The sequence below is a fragment of the Megalops cyprinoides genome, chromosome 19 (assembly GCF_013368585.1).
Source record: "Megalops cyprinoides isolate fMegCyp1 chromosome 19, fMegCyp1.pri, whole genome shotgun sequence".
Classification (NCBI taxonomy): domain Eukaryota; kingdom Metazoa; phylum Chordata; class Actinopteri; order Elopiformes; family Megalopidae; genus Megalops; species Megalops cyprinoides.
Window position 1 is genome coordinate 26796963 of NC_050601.1, and position 15511 is coordinate 26812473.

Below are 15511 nucleotides of genomic sequence, written 5' to 3' on the forward strand. Positions count from 1 at the left end.
TGTTCTATGCATAGATGTGGCTGAGCCCTGGGAGACCTCCCCCTTCAGTGCTGCTCCACTGATTGGTGAATGTCAATGGCCAGCTACCTGTTCTTTGGTCATTGGTATTGCATACATTTTTTGCTTCTCCACATTTTTTGCACAACAGGTCTTACATTAGTGAGTACAGATTTTAACCATAGAAGTAAAGTGAAATTTGGGTACTATAACAAAGATTGTAATAGCTAGATATGTCCACAATGGATGCACATACTGCAGAGATGGCCATATAGTTAAGCATGAACACTAGACTACATCAACTCACAAGAGGTTGGGGTGCCACTATTTTTTTGTGCAGAAAATGTGTTTCCTTCACTTGACCTCTCTTACTGACACCAGTGAGACCAAGTGAGACAATTTTGAAAATATGACCCTGCCTCCATGACAGAGTAGCATTTACAATATTTGAAAAAACTGACCTGGGAAAAGCTTTAGTCTGTCCTCAGAAGATGGCTAATTATTTCAGGTTGTAGCTTCAAGTGCAGTATCATTGCAAGTGTTACATAATCAGACCCAATTCCCCAAATTCAGTACACACACCTCTTGGTAAACACATTATTTTATTCTTCCTTCATTTGTAGTCATTGTAGCCTGTTTTGTGACTGAATCAGCATTTTTCAACTGTTCATCCACGTATAAACTGATTCATAAAAATGCAAGAATGTTGAAAATCAGTATTAAAAAATGCGGGGGTTCAGACAGTGAGCATCAGAAATTGGTAGTAGAGTGCATAAAGTAGAATGTAGAATGATAGTGTAGAGTATAAAGTACAGTGTAGTAAAGTAGAATGACATGTATAAATGGACAATGTAAAAAAAATTGTAAGCAATATAAGTCACTCTGTATATGAGTGTCCGCAGAGCAGCTGTATTGTAATGTAATGCATACCTCTGCCACCCGTAATAGTTTTTGTTGTAGCCCTTAAAAACTTTCTGCCTTGTCTCAAAAAGTCAATCTTTCACTGTTTTGTTTGTAACTCGATCCATTCTGAAGTTTAATTATCTTGCCAAGTGCCAACAAAGAAACCCACAGACGCGATCAAGAAACTTTTGCTCCATCTAGTGGTGAGGTTAAATGGTGCAGATAAGGCGCAAGGGATATTTCATGATTGACAAATTATTTGTAACAAATACTGTATATTCTACAGAATGAGCAGGTGGTTCGATATTAACTTGATATAAAAATAAAAATGTACAGCCCTTTTGACCTTTTTAATCATGCAAGGTATAACTGTTTAAAATGTTACATCACTCATCATGCAGCACATATCATTATTTCTGAGCAAGGCACTTGATAATTGTGTTTGAACTTAAAGGAGAACAGGAGGAGGAAGGAAAAAAAATGATCTCTTGTTCCGTGACTTTAAAGTTTTGTATTTTAGTCAGGATTTTTTAAAAGAAATGACTGCAGCCGAATTCGATATTCCAGAACCAAATGTTTCTGTCCCGTGGAGAAAATATTGCGCAGATTCACTGATCTTTATATGAACTGTCTGGAAGGTTCCTCTCATATTATGGGAGAGTGATTGCTAATCTAGATGGTAATATGAGTCTTTGAGTCGGCCCAGTCCCCACATCTCTTCCAGCGGACAGACATATGCTATCTTTGGTTCTGGAATACCCAAAGGATTCACTGGATTCGAAACACGAGAAAATGCAGAGGAGTCCTGACTGTCTAAAAGTTATGGAACAGCATATCAAATTACCTCAGTTAGGCAAAATTCCCTTTTACTGGTTAGAGCGGAGTGTTCTCCGTCTCTGTAAGACTGTATGAACTAAATGAATTCCAGAGACTCAAATGCAGTACCGAGACCTATGAGAATCCCTATCCGAATGGAAAGAATGGTATGGCAGTCGAGAGCGGTCGTACTCAGGTGGGGGTCAGCAGTAATCTTCTGGCTGCCCCGGTGGGTTCGGTAGGTCCGCCATCCCATTCGGTTCTAGGAAGACAGAGGAATCGGACGGCTTGCTGGAGAGCTCCAACAGTTCCTCGGTGGTGCTGGGGACGGAGCTGACGTACAGGTCCCACAGCGGGGAGTCCAGCTCCATCAGCTTCTGTTCCAGTCGCAGGTGCTTCTCCAAGACACGCCGTTTGTGTCGGAACTCGATGATAGTCTTCGTGTACCTGTTCAGCGTTGCCACTGCAGACGCCATACAAGCGGCGAAAGAGCACCATGCCAAACTGCGTTAGAAAAAAACCCAATAATGACATGAAATGACTTAACGGCCGTAGAGGTGTGGTTAAGCTGACATATGTTGAATGATTGAATTGTTCTAATCATAATTATTTTATTTCTATGGTCCTCTGGTAAAATATTCATAAAAGGCTACACATAGTCTTTTTCTAACAGCGCCTTGAAGCAGTAGGCAGTTTGATGTGCATCAGTTTTCTTGGTTTTATATACTTGTCCTCAGCACCAAGAGAAAATACAGAGGAGTGCAATTGCAATCCACGGGGGTGCACAAAAAGTCATGAATACTATGTAGACGTCAGGATATAAGGAGACAACTGGGAAGCACCCCATAGAGCTGGGCCTGCAACAATTCCCATTTTCCAAAAAGTAACCATACTTGGTTTCACACACGATTTCACACAATGTAAGGCACATAAAACTGACGAAGCTAAGAAAAAATGTTGCACGATAATACCTGAGTACATTTGAAGCTACTCCGTTCTGCTACAGCTGTTATGTCCGCTGTGTGAGTCAGAGAGAACTGCACCCGTAGGATCAATAATAAAATGTCTACCCCTTCCAGATACGAAGATTACTCAATTTCCTATTGTGAGTCATATTGTAAAAGATGATACATAAGAAAGCTTAAATTATAAAGATCCATTTGTAGACCACGTTTTTCTTCAGAAAAAATTCTTTATTTTTACAGTGCAGTGACAGTAGAGTTCCTCTCTTTCCAATGGCTCTAAGAAGAGAACTCAGTACCACCCCAGTTAAAAAAGATAGGCATTAATATCGAAACTAGCAATGAGCTGTAGGCATGCTTACAGGTATGACCAGCTGTAGTCCCAGGTTTTGGGTCTCCAGTCCTCAGGGCCCAGACTCACACTCAGCTGGAAGGCGGTGGTGAACATCATATGCGCCACCATTCCCAGCAGCCCTGCAGCAAGAGGACATCAAAACCAGAATGCCTCCAATACTTCTCTGCCCATGGTAACACATCCAAGATCAGCTTGCCTATCCCCTGATTCTAACCCCAACCATGTAGTGTAAAGTTCTGTTTCTGATCCAAGATCAGTTAAGGGAAGTAATTGTTAAGAACAAGTTTCACATGTCTCGTACCGGGTGTTGAGGCTATCATTACAAGTGTAGCGTCTTTCAGGACATTTGTGTTCAGGTGCTGTCCCTCCTTGTGAAATTTTGTAATATACAGTATATGCATGTACAATATAATAAATCAGTGTGGAGGGTAGCATGTCATCAGGCATATAATATTCTCTCATAAAATACATGAAATGTATGAAAATATATTTTGGATCAAATACACACTGTACTACGTACATTTCAGATAATTTTAACATGGTCCTCATTAAGAGTGCTAGGCTTAAGAGAACAGTCAGCAGCAAGGCAGATTTATTAGCTTTCAAAGCAAAGTGTAATTGTACATGCCATCTTCTTGTCAATAACTAATCATGTCTTGAGCATGGCCTCATTTGTTCTTCATCATGTGATGAACTCATGATACAGTTTAAAAGAATAACACACTTATACAGACACCGGCTGTACCATCTCTCTAAGCCGCTGATGCTGTAATAGGAAAGAGACCAATTTAACTGAATTTTATATGTATTTGAAACAACTCCTGAACAAGACTATCATTAAAGAAAACAGTCCTCCCTTTCATGTTATGCCTTAAATAAAATGATTCATTAATAGTGAAAAGAGTGCATTGTTTGGAAATAGGTATTTATAAGTATTGATTAGATGCTCAGTTATGCTGGGGGGGGGGGGGGGGGACTATATGCCCAAGGTTCTGCCTGAGCCACTCAGGAGCCATTACCTAACTTAATGATAAATATACTGTTTCCATATGTAATGGTGCTGGTACCAGACAGAATTGTGAATAGAGTGGGGTCACCTGAAAGAGTGATAAATATCACAGTGTAATCTGACAGGGTTGCAAATATCACAGTGTAAACTGACAGGGTGGTGCATATCACAGGGTTACCTGACGAAGAAGTGAATAGCATGGGGTTACCTGACAGGGTGGTGAATAGCGTGGGGTTACCTGACAGGGTGGTGAATAGCATGGGATTAACTGACAGGGCAGTGAATAGCATGGGATTACCTGACAGGGCAGTGAGTACTGCAGCAAAGGCATTCATCTTGAGTCCATTCATGAGGTTGCAGCAGCAACACATCTCCAAGGACATGAGGAGCCCGCCCATGAAGAGTAGGCCGATGTAAAAGCATTCTGCCACGATGCACAGCCACAGCACTCCTGTGGGGGGTGGGGGGTGGGTAATTGACCTTTGAACTTTGACTGTGACAGTGAAGGTTGGGCACACAAACCCATAGAACAGAGAGACCTCAGACAGGTTATACTGTCCAACCTGCCTCATCTTATGTAAATTCTGATGTGAAAACTGTGCTGTGGAACACAGTACTAGCCCACTCTTCCCAGGCTGACAAGAAACTCACAGTACAGCTGGTCAGCACTCTCACTTGTCTAGAAAGCTGTGCTATGGACTCAAACCTGACAACAATTGACATCCACCATCTGCGAAACACTACCCATTTCTCCCTCTCCTGCTGGGTCATAGCCTCACAGGCTTGTACAGTGAAAGGACAGTCTACAGTCTATGTGGTTTATTTAGTCCAAGTCATTCCTGGTTGAATGAAATGCCAGATATGAGGCTCTCCAGAACAGCTGCAGTGGGCATGTGGAGTCAACATATATGAGATTAGAATGGGTGGGTCTAGCTTCAAAGCCAGACCCACCTATTAACATGGTGGTGATGGGTTGTGAATTTTCAACTGCAATATTTCCCACAAGACAGTCAGATGACATCTCCGAAGTATAACACATCTTTACAAGGTACAAGATCATCCACAATTCACATTTCATAAATAAATAAATAAACAGAGAAAATAACCATGACCGGCCGTAATGTAGCCTGTTCTAAGAGACATGCAGGTGCTTTCTGCATGTATAGTTAAGATAGTTATGACATTCTTAGGCTGTTAAAACTCAAGCGGAATAAGAAGAGAAATTATGTTGATGTTGTCTCTAAAGGTCTGGCCCTGCAAATGTTTATACAGTACTCACCTCTTTCATGCGCAGGTGCGATTTCTAAAAAATTTCTGCAGGTGAACCCTGGAATCAGAGAATAGTTAATGAAGCATGCTTTATTTGCATTGCTCACCAGCCACAAGATTGTCTAGGGTGTAAATTATTTAATATTACTTGTAACGGTTATTTTACATGACAGCTAATATACCTGACTTTTATAACAGAAAATAGAAACGGTATTTCCCCCACCTACACCTAGGTGTTTAATATCACCCTTTTAAAACTGACTGATCAGACCACTGTAAAAGCCTTTATTTTTCCAGAAAATAAATACTATACTGCCGATCACATACAAATCTGGAATTATGTCATTGGGATGTTCTTATTCTTACTTGGCATAATTTCCATACAAATCCCATATGAGAGCATTTCAATCTGTGTACTGTATATAGTCCCATCAGGAGTTTTCTGTCTAACTTGTTTGTAGATTATGCGTGCCTATTTCTTATGAATTTCTGGTTATTTTTATTTCATCATGTTTTCTGTGGTTTACATTTTGGTGCGTGTTCCACTTCCCCCAATTCAAAAGGAGCTTTTTGAAGTATAATAATAACTGGACCAGTGTGTGTCTCCACAGACACAGCAAATTCTCAGTTGTTTTTGCCAAGCGAGACCCTGCAAAAGGAGACCCATCCATTATCGCCGCTGAGAACACAGAATTAAAAGAGAGATTGCATGGCTCTCTGGAGGATAACATTTGTTGTGACATTTTGCATTTACTACAAAAAACAAAACATTGGATTCCCGTCAGTCCAGTGCAATGTGAAAGCAGAAAGCACACACTCTCTCTTGACTAAAAACAGCATGGATTTTCTCCACATTGAGCAGCAATATACATTGGTGCTACATTTGTGGTTGTGAGAATACATAAAGGTGAGTTTTTAACTCAGCAAACTCTGCAAAAAGACAGTTTTGGGATAGTTTTATATATCAGCTGTCAGTAGAGCATCTATAGGATGAATTAAACTGTACATAAGGATATCAGAGGTGGAAAACTCCGGCTTCAGAAAGTAAAAGTCCTGCCACGTATTTGTTCCACCCATGCACTACACCACCTGAATTTAATTAGCACAACTCTTCGGCCAGGTAGAGGAGCTAATTAGTGAAATCACCTTGTTTAGTGAATGGCTAGAACAAATACATGGTAGGACTTTTACTCTCTGAAGCCGGGGTTTTCCACCTCTGAAGGATATATACATATATTCCTTTTATTAATTAAAACTGCAGGGAAAGCATTTGTTTGGCCTTGTGCCTTGTTTACTCAGCAAGTGTTTAATAACATTACAGCTCTGTCTAATGGACTTTTCACCCCCCCCCCCCCCCCCCCAAAAAAAGGAACTAACTTCAAGATCCAATTGGGTGAATATGTTTAATTCTCTGTATAAAGTTAACTGCTATTAACCTTTCAGGGAACAGCCCCAGGTTTTCTTTAAGAAAGACTGGTTTAGGAGGAGAAGGGAGGAAGGCAGGGAGGGAATTTCTCACTGATCATGTCAAGGCTCTGGTCACAGGTCACAGGGCGCTCGGGGCAATATGGGTAAATATGTGTGTGTGTCTTTGGGGGTGGATGCAGCTGAATGCGGGTGGTGTTCAGAGTCCCTTACCGATCATGTTGATGCTCTGCTCGCAGGACACCCAGATCCCTGTGTGGAACTTCCTCATGATGAACTTGTCCTCGCCTGTCTCCCAGATGTACTGCACCAGCCGGCTGTCGTTTAGGTTGGAGCTGTTGAAGCGGATGCAGTAAGTCTGCTTGGGGGATACGGGGCCTGTGCAGAAGGGCTTCACCACCTTCCGTGTCCCCTCGCACCAGTAGCTGGTGGTGACCGCTGACACGGCGAACGTCAGTGCCACCAAATTCAGGGTGAGTGCCAGATAAGCTCGTGGTCGTCGGGCAGTCTTCATTGTGGGGTGAATGGGGGAGGGGGAGGGGGTTGGGGGGCCAGGAAAGCGCTCTGCCCGGTTCTGGATCTCTCCACCACCCTCTGCTCCTCAGATTCTCATGGTCCACCAGTGTGACTACGCTTTCATACACCGTTGCCGTGGACACATGACAGCATGCCTTATGCAGGGTCCTCACTCTGTCTCGTCTGCAAATGACGCTCCCCTCTTTAGCTGCTTGTCAGTCTCTTTCCCACTATCTATCTTTTTCTCCCTCCGTCCTCACAGTCTTTCTCTGTCCATCTCTTTATCACTTTCTCCCTCCCTCCTCACAGTCTGTCTCTATCCCCCTTTCTGCCTCTGTCACCCTCACACCTCCACACACCTTCCCCCCTTTCCTTCTCTCTCTCTCTCTCTCTCTCTCGACTCTCTCCCTCTGTGTCTCTCTTTGGTTTGCAGGGTCAGTAAATTAAGAGAGCTGTTCTACTCTCTCTTTCTCCATACAATCCTCTCTCTCCTCTCTCTCTCTCTCTCTCTCTCCCTCTGTCTCACTCTCGCTCCTCCTACTGCTGCTTGATGTGTGGGTTGGAGTGCTCCAAATGCGCAGTGTAAGAGGTTTAGGTTCTTTACTGGTATTTGGCATTTGAAACAGCAGCAGGAAAGGGGGAGGGGGGGCAGTACAAGCAACCACAGTAGGGCCTGATTGAGGCTGGGGGGGTGGGGCATTGACAGGTGATATCAGAACATGGATTGTCATTTCCCTTGTGGCTTTTCCTCTTGTAATTTCAAATCTGAATTACAGTTCATTTTTGTGAACTGATATGTCCTTTTAACTACTTGAAATAATTTTTGAGAAAGTAACAAAATATTTTTCCCTCATGAGTAAACACAAGTTAAGCTTTATCATCAGGAGTTCAGGAGTGTTACTAAATAGCTGAAGATAAGATAATTCTCCAAATCATGGGTCAAATTAGCCATGTTATATAATTACAGAGATATAACAGTGTGACACACCATTTTGGCACATGTTTCATTAAATCAAATGTGCTCTGCGCATTTTGAATGCTTGCAGACCAGTAACAGTGATTGAGGAGATCCTGCTAGACCACACTTTTCATTCTAGGGGAAACCATTTCATTCAGGATTTGTGGATTCATACTGAATTTAATGGAGATTTCCTTGCTGGATGATTAACTTGCAGCATGTGGGTTGTGCCATTCTGATGTGGGATTTTGTAAAAGGGAAACCGCTTTGGGAAATATGCTTAGCAGATGACAGATGTTCAGAGAAAGCAGATCTTGCCTTTTGTTCCAGAGGATTATTACTTTTGTACATTCTAACATTCAGCTAGTGAGATATTCAACAAGTCAACAAGAGCTATCTATTGAAAAGTAAAGGTCTTATAAAATAATCCACATGCTCATGAACTTTCAAAGCAAAGGGAATACTATGTGCTTAATCATTTTAAATTTTCCTGAGTTACACCATGTTTACTCAGTAAATCCCTGCAAAAATAAAGAACAAAACCACTGCTTTCTTGAAAGATATTGATTTCAGTGAGTGTGTATCAAACCAAAATCATATGAAATCTCTAAGTCTATAATGAATCCTGTATTGAATCCTTCATGTTGCTTCTCTCAGCCAACCAGCACTTCCCACTGCAGACTCCTTCACTGAGACCTGAAGTGAATGTGCCCTCAGCAGAGAGAGAAACACATTGTGTTCCCTCTGTAACCTGCTCAAATACTGGGGCAGGGGTTCCTAAACATTACAAGCCCACGCCCCATGATCCATGACTTTTGTCTCTGGCCATTTGTGGCTTTTATGAAACCCTATTTTGAAATTGCCAGTTTTACACTAGGCTTGTGTCATCACACCTTTGCGCTCGCAAAGGAGAGCTGAAGCAAGATGCACACAATCCTCTGTTAACACTAGCATGTAGATAATGGCTATTTTTCTCAGCCCACTGAAGTGGATGCAGATGGGAGGGTAAGGCCTGCTCCACCGATGTTGTCTTTGCAGCCTGCAGGCATTTGATGATTCACAGGGTGCCTGAGAGCAGTTACACAAGGAAGCCCTGGCTGACCTATCCATCCCTATCCCTGACGAAACCAATTTGCACAGTGGGCTCCTAGTCATCGTTGGCTGATGACAAGACCAGTTTAGAACCCTGACTGTAGTTCTCAGCCTGCATTTAAGATAAACGCCTTGTTGATTAAGCCTCTCCAGAATCCTGACCCTCTAATTAATGGAAACATTTAAAATGAACCCATTAAAAGTAAGCCTGAAATATGTTAACGTATGGATGCTTTTCAAAAAATATATGTCATAATATCAACATGTACAGCTGTTAGCAAAGAGTTTAGCTGAAATAGTTTGAACATCTATGGAAGAGGCACAGCATTTTCCACAACCTCTCTGACCACCTACTAGTGCGTCCCTATCCACAGTTTGGGAATCTCGTGGGAGACCACCCACATGGGTCATTATGACTTTTAACACCATCGTCTGTTAATTATTTTCAGTACAGAAAGTACAATTTATTAATCTACAAACTGAAATGAAATGAGTTATGACAGAAAAACCAACTGTTGGACAGCCCTATCTAAAATATAAAAAAACCCAGTATGTCAAATACAAGGGTAATCTTCAATACTTAAATCAAAATGATGATGTTTTACACCACATGCAAATGAAACACATTAAGTTAATTCAACTTCGGGCATGTACAGATTTGAGGACGCAAAGCCTTAGCTAAGCACCTTAGCCAGGTTTGACAAATATGACCGGTGGAAACCCACTGCAAACTGTAATGACATTTAGAGCCATTGGTGGGATTGATGCATCTGGCCTGGGTTTCCAGTGGGTCCAGGTGATCCGGCTCCTGCAGGGCATTCAGGGAAAGAAATTACTGCAGGGATATAATCCCAATGGGATGAACAGAGTGGCCAAGCTGCAGCAGCATTTGGTAATCTCAAAAAGCCACCTTACATAATATTGAGTCTGTGGGTGGAAGCGTCTGTCCGTTTGTCTCTGTTAGAAGTGTGGTGCAGTGGTAAGGGTCAGGGCTTGTAGCCCAAAAGCTGTTTGTTTGATTCCCTGGTGGGCAACTCCTGTTCTACCCTTGGCCAAGAGACTTGACATGAATCAAAATACCCATGTACATGAATATGAAAAGGATAGCATGTAAAATTGTGAGAATGTAAGTCAGCATAAAAACATCTGCTAAGTGTAATGTGTAACTAAATAGAGGAAGTACTGTAGAATGACCTAGACTGCCCAAAACTGTACTTGTGTACTTGTGTGAGATAATATAATAAGTTTTCTTACTGAAGCTGCCTGAAATGACTCTAAATGAATTATAACAGCACAGTGCAAAAGCAGCCACACATTGAGCAGGTCTCCTGTGTGTCTGCATGCATCATTGTGCTGTGAAATATTAACTTCCTCAGCCCTGCAAGCAATGTAAATTGGTAATGTGGACCTCCCGTATTTCCAGAGAACTTTGTAGCAGCTTATAGCTTGGTGTATTTTTCTACACATAGCTGGATATTTATTGAGGCAAATTCGGGTTCACCTTAATTCACCCTAAAGTAAGACTCCATGTTGGATTTGAACCTACAGCCCTACTGTTGTTATGTCTACCTCCCTAACCTGTCCACTTGGGACTGACCTGGGCTGCAACAGATGTTTCCACTTTTGATCTCCCCCAGATCACACAATCATGTAATTAACCACATTGTATAATCACACAATTAAATTAATTATTCTGTTGTATTCATGCATTTATGGTCACATGCTTGAGGTACTCAGAGCTTAACCATTCAGACTGCATTCATATGATGTGTAATGTGACTCAGATGCATTAATTTACTATAATAACTCATCCAATTATGTAATTAAGAGCTTGGTTGCAATAAAAACCAGACAGTTCTCCGGGTCAGGGATGAGGCCTGCGTACACCACACTGCCAGTCAATCTAGAGAGTTACGTTACTGTACTTGTGCTCTTGAGAGACACACCATTTCCCTGAATACTAGGGGAGGAACATTAGGGGGAGAAATGTTAACAAAACCAACGATGAAGAAGGCTGGCTCCATGAGTGGAGCAGCATGCTTGCCCTAGCCATTGAAGTGCACATGATGAGGAACATTCTTAAATGCCTAAGCCAAATAGGTATTCCAATGACTGGATTGCACTGCATTTATAATTATACACTGATGAGCCAAAACATTATAATCACCTGCCTAATACGCTGTTGGTCCTCCATGTGCCGCGCTGAGGCATGGACTCTACAAGACCCCTGAAGGTGTCCTGTGGTATCTGGCACCAAAACATTAGCAGCAGATCCTTCAAGTCCTGTAAGTTGAGAGGTGGAGCTGCTGTGGATTGGACTTGTCGGTCCAGCACATCCCACAGATGCTCAACTGGATTGAGATCTAGAGAATTTGGAGGCCAGGGAAACACCTTGAACACTTCATCATGTTCCTCAAACCATTCCCAAACAATGTGGGCAGTGTGGCAGGGGGCATTATCCTGCTGAAAGAGTGTAACGGTTCATACTTTTGTATATGATAATATGCATTATATACAGTTAACGTTAGTGGGCATTGGGTCCTTTATGTTGTATTTTTATTTTGAAAACGTACAACCAAGTGCAAGTGTGATGAACCAATAAGGGTGAAGACGAGTATTATGGGATGGGGTAATGCTCAGCGGAAAAAAAAGCAGTAGTCTGGTGGAAAGTGGTAAGCAGCAAGAAAATGAGTCTGGAAACTATTAAGTTTGCATTTATGTGGTTTACTATTTTTCTCCAAAGTGATCGTGTAGCATCCTCGATTGTTAGCTTGCTAAGTGGTTATGTGGAGCTGCTGCTGGTCTGCTCATTAAAGTGGAGGGCAACCGGCATCTCACATAGCACCTGGCTGTGGATTCCCCGGACGACTGACATGCTGCGGCTGGCTTGCAAGGAGCAGGCCTTTCGTTACTATCGAGTATGCCATTTTTCCCCTTCGCTGTTTTTTTTTTTTTTTTGAGAACAATGCCGGAGCTTCAACACAGCGGACAATTGAGCCAACAAATTGGTGACTATTATACACACTGCTTACTAACTGGTACTGTAAAAAGTGTATTTTGCGTATGTCAGTAAAGGAACGACCCGCCCACATAACTTTTGGTTCTCTTTTATTTATGTAAGGGTATATATTGGCAGTACGCTAACTGCCGTACAAAATCCTTACAAAAGGTCAGTGCCATCAGGGAATACCATTGCCATGAAGGGGTGTACCTGGTCTGCAACGATGTTTTGGTAGGTGGCATGTGTCAAATTGATGTCCACATGAATGGTCAGACCCAGGGTTTCCCAGCAGAACATTGCCTAGAACGTCACACTCCCCCCAACAGCTTGGCGTCTTCCCACATTGCATCCTGGTGCCATCAGTTTCCCAGGTAAACGGCGCACAGGTACACGGCCATCCATGTGATCCAAAAGAAAACAGACTCCACTGCTCCAAGGTCCAGTTCTGACGCTCGTGTGCCCATTGTAGGCACTTTTGACGGTGGACAGGGGTCATCATGGGCACTCTGACCTGTCTGCGGCTATGCAACCCCATATGCAGCAGGGTTCGATGTACTGTGTGTTGTGACACATTCCTCCCATAACCATCATTAAAATTTTCAGTGACTTTCAGTGCCACAGTAGACCTTCTGTGGGTTCAGACCAGATGGGATCGCCTTTGTTGCCCTCGCATATCAATGAACCTTGGGCTCCCAACACCCTGTTGCCGGTTTGTGGTTTGTCCCTCCTCTGACCACTGTCGGTAGGTACTCACCACTGCTGACTGGGAGCACCCCACAAGCCTTGCCGTTTCAGAGATGCTCTGACCCAGTCATCTGGCCATAACAATTTGGCCCTTGTCAAAGCCACTCAGGTCTTTACTCCCGCCCATTTCTCCTGCATCCAAAAAGTTGACTGCGAGAACTGATTGTTCGCTTACCATCTAATCTACCCAGACCTTGGCATGTGCCCTTGCTTGATCAACGTTATTCGGTTCACCTGTGAGCAGTCATAATGTTTTGGCTCATCGGTGTATATAGGGTGTTATAGTTGTTCTTGTTGCTTTTGTGTGCTGATTATGTGTTAGCACCATAACCTGCCGTAAACCAGACTAGGCTGAGACAATTCTGCTTCTATGTAGCTGTTTTAATGTTCTCTGATTGTGACTCTTTCTGGTAAACTGGTTTCCACCTTGGAGATTTTTATGGTTTATTCTACTCTCTTCTGTTTGCACAGTGGGTTTGGTGCAGGATGGTAATATCAAATTGGGACATACCTACATACAGCTGTTCTCTTGCATAATACCTACACTGAAATCAAAAGCATTTTGGGAACTCTATGGATGAGTGCATTGCTCCTGGAGCTGGACAAATTTGGGTTTTGCCTGCTTTTCAGAATCCACAGGAGCTCATCAGTAAATTAAATGGGCAACCTCTGGACTGAAGGCTTACTAAGGTATTTCAAATGTCAATGTTAAGATTATCTTCTTTGTGAGGCATGTCATGCTTGCCAAGTAAAAAAGGTAGCTAAGGCCATTGTCCTCGTTTGGCCCCAATACAAATTCAGTTGTCACAGTTTAAAATGCCACACACTGTGACTAAGAGTTGGTGCTGTCCGTAGTACTGAAGCAAATGCAAGCTGCAAGATGTGTTGGGATTTCTGCACATTGATTGCTTCTGTCTCATCAATTCAAAAAGAATTTAGTTATGACAGTTTCATAGAGGAAATCGCCTCACAAAACAAAGAGGAAAGCCATGGCTGTCTGGAAAGATATTTAATTACAATTTCAAATTCTGTGTGTATGTGTGTGTATGTGCGCACGTGTGCAGATGTGTGCCCTTTTAAAGCATTTAAACACTTTCCATTTTTATTATCCTGGACATCCTCATAATACAAAAAAACAAGTTTTATATATATATATATATATATATATATATATATATATATATATATATATATATATATATATCGGAATATTTTTGTCCATATATATATATATATATATATATATACATACATAGCAGATAGAAATTCATTTCTACATCCTTGTTGAAGGTATTCTTCTCTATTTGTAAAATAGATGGCTCTTTCCAGACTGATTCATAATCATGTACTTTCATACACTCGTATTAGTTCCCTAGGTTCTCAGCGTATGACCTTGGAATGCCCTTATTAAACTATAAGGAGTACATAGACCCATTTCATTATTGTCTACTTTGCATTTCTGGTATCTGATGGGTAAATTGAATTTGACTGATTGAAGGCTGCACTTCTGAACTGACAGCAAGTGATTTTAACTTAATGGAAGACCAGAAATCAAGCAATAAAGCAGCCAGGGTCACAATCCCTTGGACATCTGGGTGAATGTGTGTACAATGACATTATAAGCGCAGGTCAGGAGGAGGTCAGGCAGTAGGATTTGTTAAGGGCAGGCTACACTGTGGATGATAATGATGCCCAAAACTCACAATAAAGATTTGTGATATGTTAACAGAGGTACCAAAGGGCGACTTCTCTCTTGTCACACCAGTCATTCAATGTACTTACTTGAATTGCTTAAAATTAATTCTGTACATCAAAATCAAAATCAGTATACTTAAAAATACGAAAAATCTCTGTAACAGCCATTTTAAACAGTGCCAAATGCTTACATGTATTTAAGCGCTGTGTGGTTGAGCTCATTATGTTGTTATGTTTGTCCTGTGGCCAGCTCATTGTATTTGAACTTGAGTAATGAACATATCTTTACACTTATTCTCATCTTTATCATTGTAATCAGACCAGCGTTGGCTTAGAGTTACTTATCAATAGTGCTTTACTTTTAAGGAGAAATCTGTATTCTGAAAAGTATATGCTTAAGGGAAACTTAAGCCCCCTAAAGGGAAGAATGCCTGCCGTAACTGCTCCCAGCTTCAGGGTCTTAAACTTAGGACTGGAACAGGTGCAGGCCTTACTTAAAACTTTATGAAAAAGTTTTTTCTTTCCTTTCCTTTCATTTCCTTTCATTGGTTTCATGATTAAGTGTCATTAGGACAAGTGGAGCTGTAGTGGATATTAAGCAATGCATCTTGTCTGAACAACAAGAGCTGTTTATGCAACAGCTACCTGCACAGTCCAGCTTTAACAAATAGGAACTTTTTCCTCTTTTGTAAGCTCTGCAAAATCCAGAGGCATGGAAAGATCCACAGATGTGGGATTTAGACGGATGTTTTCTTTCTGACTGATACAC

At 41.8% G+C, this 15511-nt stretch overlaps 1 protein-coding gene across 1 annotated transcript; it reads right to left on the reverse strand.

Annotated features, from left to right (window-relative positions):
• Positions 1-1919: 1919 nt before the first annotated feature.
• Positions 1920-7250, reverse strand: LOC118794117 (germ cell-specific gene 1-like protein). Its single transcript, XM_036552279.1, has 5 exons — positions 6950-7250; positions 5322-5369; positions 4341-4493; positions 3041-3152; positions 1920-2220 (listed from the first exon to the last, which is right to left on the reverse strand). The coding sequence occupies exons 1-5, from the start codon at positions 7248-7250 to the stop codon at positions 1920-1922; spliced, it is 915 nt and encodes a 304-aa protein (XP_036408172.1).
• Positions 7251-15511: the final 8261 nt, after the last annotated feature.